This window comes from Dipteris shenzhenensis, chromosome 14 (genome assembly GCF_047967505.1).
Source record: "Dipteris shenzhenensis isolate YYH24624 ecotype China chromosome 14, Dip_SZ_1.0, whole genome shotgun sequence".
In the NCBI taxonomy this organism is placed as follows: domain Eukaryota; kingdom Viridiplantae; phylum Streptophyta; class Polypodiopsida; order Gleicheniales; family Dipteridaceae; genus Dipteris; species Dipteris shenzhenensis.
Window position 1 is genome coordinate 19,560,423 of NC_141609.1, and position 8,833 is coordinate 19,569,255.

General features: G+C 41.0%; 1 protein-coding gene across 3 annotated transcripts in view; it reads left to right on the forward strand.

Moving 5' to 3' along the window:
* Positions 1-8,396, forward strand: part of LOC147894308 (uncharacterized) — a 59,638-nt gene extending 51,242 nt beyond the window's left edge. Inside the window, exon 7 of one of the 3 annotated variants that reach the window (XM_087385063.1) lies at positions 7,952-8,396. Coding sequence is in view for 1 of the 3 variants with exons in the window: in XM_087385062.1 (XP_087241188.1) it covers positions 7,952-8,052 (101 nt within the window). In the remaining 2 variants the exon portion in view is untranslated. Of the gene's footprint in view, positions 1-7,851; positions 7,883-7,951 lie in introns of those variants that run through there. The other 2 variants (XM_087385064.1, XM_087385062.1) reach the window with 2 other exon arrangements.
* Positions 8,397-8,833: the final 437 nt, after the last annotated feature.

Consider the following 8,833-nt stretch of genomic DNA (forward strand, 5'->3'; position numbering starts at 1 on the left):
CCTAGCTATTTATATACCCGGGATTCCTCTCTCTCTCTCTCTCACTTCAGCCCTTCAGCGCATGAAGGCGAAATTTCCACCCTCTTTCTGTCTGAGATCAGCCTATCAGATTCCACCATCTTTCTTGCTGTCCTCTACCCGCCTTCTTCCTTGATTCCACGCGGCACGAGATTCTCTTTTGCTAGTGTGAAGAGCACGTGTTGGACGCATCTGTTTTTCTTCTAGTCCCTCTCCCGTGCGAGATATTTTCCAGCCATGGAAGGACATCAAAGTAATGAGACACCTACGTTGGATTACTGTTTTATTGAGATGGAGGACGAGGCTACATCGGAGGTTATTCCTTGTAGACCTCCTGACTTGCTACGAGAGATGGATTCCTTGATGGATGAACTATGGGCAGCTCTTCATTACTATAAAACCCCTCAGTACCAGAAATATATTGAAGAAGGCTCATGCTGTTCTAAATGTAGACAGCTTGTTTTAGAGTCTTTATACCGCTTCTGTGCTATTGAGACGCGATGAAGAGGTTGACATCCTCAGTTTTGACCGACACCCAATTATTTTTTTGGCTTGGCTGGATCTTTTGAACCACGTTTGGTTCAAGAAGCTCCCCAATTTTGTATGAATTATAAACTGTCTTGTTATTAAATTGACCAGGTTTGGTTAATTTGGTTTTGATTTGTAACTAAGTGGCATTTATATTTGATTGGTTTTTTCAAATTATATAACGTGTACTTTTGTTCCATATATCTTGAAGGTATATGATACATTGAGGATGCCTGAGACTTTGTTACATCTTAAACTGGACTTAACTAAGACAATTGGATTTCCCTTTCTCGAATCTTGGTGCGTAGATTCCTGTTTGGTTTCTATTTGAAGTTTTGATCTCGATGTGATTGTGAGTTATGGCGTTTCTTCGAGTTACCGTTTGGACATATGAAGGTTCTTATTGATTAGACCAGGATTCGTCTTGTTGTATACCTTCTTTGAATCATGTCCAAAGGCGAGGGGTCATTTTGATTCCCACTCTTTAAGTCCGAGGTCATGGATAGTCAGGATTCAAGAGTTGTTAGGGATGCTACCTACTGGTTTTCTTCTTTGACCTATTGGTTGGGGTATTGTAACACAAGGGGGTGATATAATCACATTAAGAAAAGGATTGAGAACGGATTCGCCACCCTGACTCAATGTGGGATGGTCTAAGGGATTGGCTACCCTGATTCACTCATATTGTCCACCGAGTTTTTTATTTGTAGTATACTTTGGTGGTATGGGACACTAAGGTATGTTACATTTAAGATTCTCTGATGTGGTGGTGTAATCTAGCGTGAAATAATACCCAAGGACCTCTAGGGTGAAGTACAAGTAGGCTGAATTGAACTGGGGGCAACCTATTTAACGAGGGCTGACTAAGATTCTTTACCCTGAGAGAAGCCATGTATTTTTTGGGTTCAACCCTGGAGCTCCATAGTCTAGACTCAATCTAAGGGAGGGTTATCACATATCTTTTGATGATGGTATGTCAGTGCCTTGTTTGGAACTTGATGTTCCTAGATAAGAGATCCTAAGAACTAGCTGATCCTGTGATCGGAGCGGTTTATTGTGCACAAGTTTATACAGGATATTCGATAGTGGACCTTATTTTAAGAGATTTCGGAATGGATCGTTTCCGTAGTCTTTCACATAGGATGTTATTCCTATGATGGTTGACTATATACATGTCTAGAACAGTACCATTGACTGGATATAGCCAACTGAATTTTTATTGATTATCCTCATGTAGGGGCATTTCGAGGATAGATCAAGGGGACCATATTTTTTGTCAGGATTTTACCAATTGATACTTCCATGAAGATTCTTCCATCATGAGTTATGAACGGATACCTAATTGTTCTGCGATGGAAAGTCTGTCATGTATTTCAACCCAAGAATTTGAATTACAAAGGTATTCCGTTGAGGGATTTTCTGAATACTAAGTAATTCAAGAATTAGGGTTGATAGAAATTGCAACCCAAAAATTGGCCTCGAGGGGTTCAATTGATGGGGTTGTTCGAACAATGATTCCCCGATCTCAACCTAAGATTTTGAGTTCAAGGATACTCAATAGATAAGGTTGATAGAATCATTTACCTTCAGGTACAGATTTTACAATGCTTGTGTACGGATATGTCAATGGAATTAACTCTGTGGATTCAAGTGTTACTTGATTTCTCGAGGAGGATACTCGATGATCCGTAACCTTGTTTAGATTGAGAGATTTACTTTCCTTGGGTTGGTTATCAAAGCTTGTGGCTTTGGCCTTAGATTCTCTTTGATTGGAATACCATGGAAAGTATAGCACACTCAAACTGATAGTCAGAGTATAGTCATTGGCATTGACTCATCTTCACAGAGAGTTTTTGGGCTTTCTGGTGAACTCAGGATTGAGTTCTTAGAGGAAGGGGAGTATGTCATGTGCATGGTGTACCTAGGGTTGGAAAGCAGGTGAACGTGGGTTATGGGATAGCATAGGGCTGGATGGCTATTTTTAGCTGAGATTGCTATATATAGAGATTGATTCATATATAGTACTCGCTTTATATGGAGAGAGATATTCATAGCATTGTGCTATCTATAGCGGGTGTCCTTCTATATAAAGGGAGGGCCAGTGCTATTGTGTAGAGCGGTTGAGCGCTCCTCAACTGATGGATAGGGCTTGGACCCAGGCCGGGACTCTGGCCATCTACATGGCGGATCATAGGTGGTGTATTGAAGGTCCTCTGGACGGGCTCAGGTGGTATGGGACGCCTGGGTTAGATACGGGCCTATGGATGAGTCGAGCTGTAGCCCACGTGCTCGTGGGTGGTTGGGAGGATCGAGGCACCTGCACTATGATTCTGGTTGTATCGAGGATGAGATTCTAGGTCAGTGATAGGGTCTGATCGTGCAGGGTCGTGTCACTTGTGTGCTAGACCTAGTACCTTGTTGCGATATTCCAAAACCTCTTTCAAGTAGCTTCCTAGATTTTATTTCCTTTTTTAAGGGGGGGAAAGGGGGCGGGGGGGGCTCTTTAGTTCCTTGATTTTGTTTTTTATTAGTCACCTTCTTCTTTTTTTCTTTATGTCTTGTTATGTATTCCTTTGGTTTAATTGGCGTATTTTAGTAAGCACTCGGTTTGTCCAAGAGGCTCCGCGGGTCTTTAGAAACCCGGTATAGCTTCTTATGCTTGGGTGCTGATGACAACATAAGCATTGCTTTGCTTGCTATGTATGTCTACCTTTCGTTCTTCAAAAAAAAATTTGTTAGCTCATTTTATCTCTCTTTCCTTTTCTCTTTTATTTTCATTGTAGAATTTTGGACTTTAGAACAACAAAAATCTGAATTTGTCTGATTGCATAGATTCTAGTCTTACAAAGGTCTATATATATAGATGTATGTAGCCCCTTTGATGTGTTTGAGATCGGCAATGCATCATTTGCATATAGCAAGGTGGGATGAGAGTGTGTAGGTGATGATTCCTCCTCGCCTATTGCATCCACAGAAGATGCTAATTGATCAAAGTAGAATTTAAAGAGGGTGGTAGACAGTGGGCGCCCTTGCTTCACCCTTTTAGTATTAATAACCTCCTTGGACATATCTATGTTGCTTGTGACCATCGCACATAAAGCCAGGATTGCCTATGTGATGACATACTTAACACCTAGGTCTGAAGGTCATCAGTCGAGGCCTTGATAAAAGCCTGTAGGTTGAATATGCGATTGGGGGTGGTATGATCATACCTTCAATGCTGGGCTTAATGTTGTCATGGCTGCTCACTGTGCATACTCGTTGATGTGCATCTGTAGCGTTGATCCATATACATTGATGTGCATCTATTGCTGATTCATATACGCTGGCTATCAAATGGCCCACCGCAATATACATTGAGTGCATCTCTAGTGCTGATTCATATACAGTGGCCTTCAAATATGCCACCGTGATAGTCCGGTAGTTGTCTGCACCCATTGGGTCTTATGATTTGTAAATTTGGATGATATTGTTGCTCATGGATATGAGATATCCTTTATAGAAGGCCTTACAGCAAAGAGACAACACCTATGTTTTATATATTGGATCCATGTAAACTTTTGTAAGTCTGTGGAACAGTATCCTACGCGTGAGAAAGAGTTTTATGCTGTTTTCCATGCTTTAAAGAAGTGGAGACATTATCTTTATGGCTCCAATTTTCTGATGTATGGATAATACATTACTTAAGCAATTTTCTAACGCTTCAGAGTTGCATGGTCCAAAAGCAAGATGGTCTGATGTGGTGCAAGACTTTGACTTTGAAATACTATATAGAAGGGGAGCCACTAATTTGGTGGTAAATGCCTTGAGTTGCATTTAATGCTTAAATACTTTTGAGTTTCCCTAAGATGTAGACTTTCTCTAAAAGAGACCTGTAGGTGCTAGGCAATATTTTAGCCATACTTGGCAGGTTGGGACATATATCTAGATGAATCCAAGAACATGCCCAAACTCATCCTCTAAAAACACAACACGTGCAGTTTCAATCTCATGATCCAAATGAATCAAATGGCTTGAACTCAAGGGGAAAAGAAGTTTGGGATTAGTGCTCTATTCAAATGGTCTCTTACACCTAAAGGGAAAATTCTGGGTATCAAGTGTTTAAGACATGATGAAAAAGTCCATTATATGTGTCATAACACCCCTTGTGCTGAACATCCTAGTATCCAATGAACATTGGCTTTGGTCACGTAGGATTCCTATTGGTCAAAGATGTGAATGATGTCGAATGATATGTTCGGGATAAGGCAGGGTGGTGGTTGTATCCATTGAAAGCCCATGTAAGAATTTGCAATGGTTATAGTGGGATTGCCATGATCTAACCACAAGCATGATGCCATTTGAGTGGGTGTTGAACAGACTGTCCAAGATGGTCAAGTTCATTCCGACGAAGACTATAATTTCAGCTCCACAACTAGCAGAGTTGTTTGTGGAAAAGTTGTTCAATGTGTATGGTATGCTAGCTGAAATTGTCAGCGATTGTGATCCCAAATTTATAGGTCATTTTCTGTGTAATGTGTTCAAGAAATCGGACACAAAGCTGAGTATGTGTTCAATTGATCATCCAAAATCAAATAGACAGATGGAGCATGCGAATATATCCTTGAGGGTATGATGCAAGCTTATCTCTCACGGAAGCAATCTGATTGGAAAGAGTATCTTCCAATGGCTGAATTTGCATATAGTAGTTTAAAGGATTCTACAACTAAGTTGAGTCCGTTGATATATCAAAGGCTCCATGGACTACTGGACCACAAAACATAAGGTTTGATCTGCTGACGATCATCCTTCTTTCTGCAGTGTATGTGCTGCCATTTCAGCTGAAGTTCCTGAAATAAGCTCAAGGCAGATGAAACCAACACAATAACAAGCAATCCCTTACTAGGGCACACCTATCTGACTCTTGGTCACCTTCCTTCTGGCAAAGGTACCTATCATTCAGACATAGGAGATGATTCATGGGCTTGAACTGAGGTCTTCTTCCCAAGGTTCTCACCTCGAAGACCTCCAAGCTCCACCCACTTGTGATTCTTCCTTAGAGCTCTGATACCATGTTAGAAAACATGGACGGAGAGCTTGCTTGTTGTAGCAAACACTCCACAGTGGACAATTGTGTACAGAAACATACCCCAGGAAACACACAATGCTTGATTCAAATCTCTCTCCTTTTTTTTGTGCACACAGATGCAGATAGAGATAGATGCAGACACAGATACTGAACCATGCATAGTAGAGTAGAAACAGTAAACATGTATTGCTTCCACGATGGACAAAACCTTATACAAAAGGTGTGCTCAGTGTGCCACCGGCTAGCAGATACGGTACGCCTAGATGTGGACCCCTTGCACCTCAGAACAGTCTTGTTCCTTCTTCTAGCGCCTCCATAAACTGTCACCCTGTGTGCTCCTATGGAGCTTCAGTGGGCTTCTCAGATACCGCTTCGTCAGACCTCCTCGCTGCTCTGCAATCCATCCTATGATTAGGTACTGATATTGCACTGTTCCTTGACCTCCTTGCTGCTCCTGTATGCAGCCACTGTATGAGGCACAAGGCACCCTGATCCCTGTGCTCCTGTGTACAGACACTATTAAGGTACATGAAAAGTTATGCAAAGGCCCTCAATGGGCTCTTTATATTGGGATGTTTTCCCTCTGAACAACTGGCTGACCCTAAGCAATAACCAGCAGATCCACAGACTGGGCCAACCCAGTCTGATATAGCCGACCTGCAGCAGATTTTTGTGCTCCAGCACAGCCACGTGGCAGGAGCCTGATGGCTTGTGCACTTCCTGCATAGATCTGACTGCACCCAGCAGTCTGCTGACATTTCCTATGCACGCCGCTGCTGTTGTACTGTCCTGAGTGGCCATATGGCAGATCCACCTTTTGCTGCTTGGAAGTAGTGTAAACTTCTCTCATGGAGTGCCACTACAACCTAGATAGTCTCTCCTAGTATTTGGAGCACATTGTTGTCTCCTGACCGAGCGAGTGTGAGTCATGGTGTCAAAGGCCTTCGTGGAATTTGTGAAGCATAAAAATATGGACCGACATAGAATAGTCGCGATGGGAACCTGTCTGGCCACAGGGCATGGTTGCCCTCGTTCGACGTACAGAACGTCCCGTACCGTACCGTACGATCCGTACGTTATGTTCTTTTTTTCTTTCTTTTTTTTTGGTTTGTGTGGCCTTCGTTTGTTTTGGATGGCTGGTTTCGTTATTGGTGGTGGTTCTGCCAAACTGATTTTGGGCCTCCCAAATGGCAAGGTTCCATATAAATCCCCTCTCTGCGCACTATGATCTCACACTAAGCATCTACCTCTCGGCTCTCCCCTCTCCATCTCCAACAAGTGACAAGGCTCAAGCTGCATCAAGCATCTCCATCTCTCTCCCTCTTTGTCTCCATCAAGCACCTTTGTAACAAGTTTTAAAGCTTGTACAAGTACCTACTCCAAAACTCTACAATCTCTTCTTTTTTTGAACGTACCATTGGACGTAGGCCTAATATTTTTTAGTTCATTTAGTACCACGCTAATATGGAACGGTACGCATCGAACGTGATCACACGTGTCAATCATGCCATAGGGTTTTTCTGTCTTAACCCAATCACTAATCTCCTCAGCTTATGTTCAAGGTTATCTATTGTTGTTACTTTATCTTTTGTCTTGTGCCTTGTACCACGACTTCCCAACTTGCTTCACTTTTGGAGGCTTTTGCTTTCTTCGGTTTCTTTTGGGTTGTGCAAAGTATTCAGCTATTTTCCTTTTATAAATCTTTCGTTTTCTAATTAGTCATGTGTTTGCCTTCAATCTTGTTGTTACTTGTTTCTAAGCATCCCTAGCATCTTTGCAACTTCATGTCATGCCTATTGCATCCCTAGCATCTTGTAACTTAATGTCATGCCTATTATGTCACGGTATTTTCGTTTACGGTCGTCTTCAATTTTTTGAAACAAGTGAGGGGCTGTTATGTCAGTATCTTTGTCAACTAGTTGATCATCTCCTTTCCATGTGCCATGACCATCATTTATCCCTCTTGGTTTATTTTGCTTGTTAACCACCTCTTTATTGTCCATTCCCAATTGTGTGTAAAGTGACATTCCAAATCCTCGTCTGTCGTAATTCTTTAAGCTGAGATTGAGATTTTTGCTTAAGTCATAAGGTTTGAGGATCCTTTACCATCATGTCCGTGTGTTTCCAATGCTAGAAAACAGATCAAGCTATGCAAGCATTCTATCTAAAGCCACCTCCCCATCCCATTAAAAGAGAGAGAGAGAGAGAGAGAGTTTCACTTTATTTCTATTTTCTAGATGAGTTGATCAAGAGGATACAAGTGGACATACATCCCATGAAAAGAGAGAGAGAGAGAGAGAGAGAGAGAGAGAGTTTCACTTTATTTCTATTTTCCAGATGAGTTGATCAAGAGGATACAAGTGGACATAAATATTGCACATGGACGTCTTTCTAATGAGAGGATGCAAGTTTCAAGGGATCCCTTCTTTTGTTGCTAACATAGTTAATGGTTGCATATTAACTTAATACTGTAATTTATTTTTGAGGCAATGAAACTTTTTTTGTTTGTCGGTGCTCTTTATGATAAAGAAGTCCTCTTTTTTGAGGTTTTTGATCTAAGGTCTATCCTTCTATGGGAAGAACCATGCACTCCCACTCAAGGTATTTGTTGGAATGGCATTACAAGTTTCCTCTTATGTGAAGTAATTGTGAGTTTTTCGTAAGATACAATTGTAGTTGATTTCTTATTATTAACCAACAGTGGCAAAGCATAGCGTTGTCAACCCTAAAGCCTTGCTTGTGAAGAAGGTTGAGCTCTACGATCTATGTGAAAAAGTTGTAATATAGGGATATCTATGCTTGTCTATGCCATATTTATTGAATTGATAATGCCTTAATTTACTTTTGTTGGACTTTTTGGCTTAGCATCATAGATGGATGAAGCCGTTATTATTTAAAATGGTTGAGTTAGATGGGGATCAACATTGTCCTTATCGAACATTGACATATCTTAACATAGGTGTCGTGCAACATATCTTAAAAAGGGTCTCATGCACCTACTATTATGTGTAAAGTCTTACACAATAGATGGCTACAAGTGAAGCATTTTGCAATTGTCCATGGTAACGCGTATTTTGCAAAGACATATATTGACATTTGCTTAAAATTTATCTTCATTAATGCACTTAATATGGTCTTGTGAAGGTTAAACACTTTTATGTTTTTATGCTAGCCTTCCTTTTAATGCTTATTGTGATCTTGTTCTTTAATGTTAGCCTT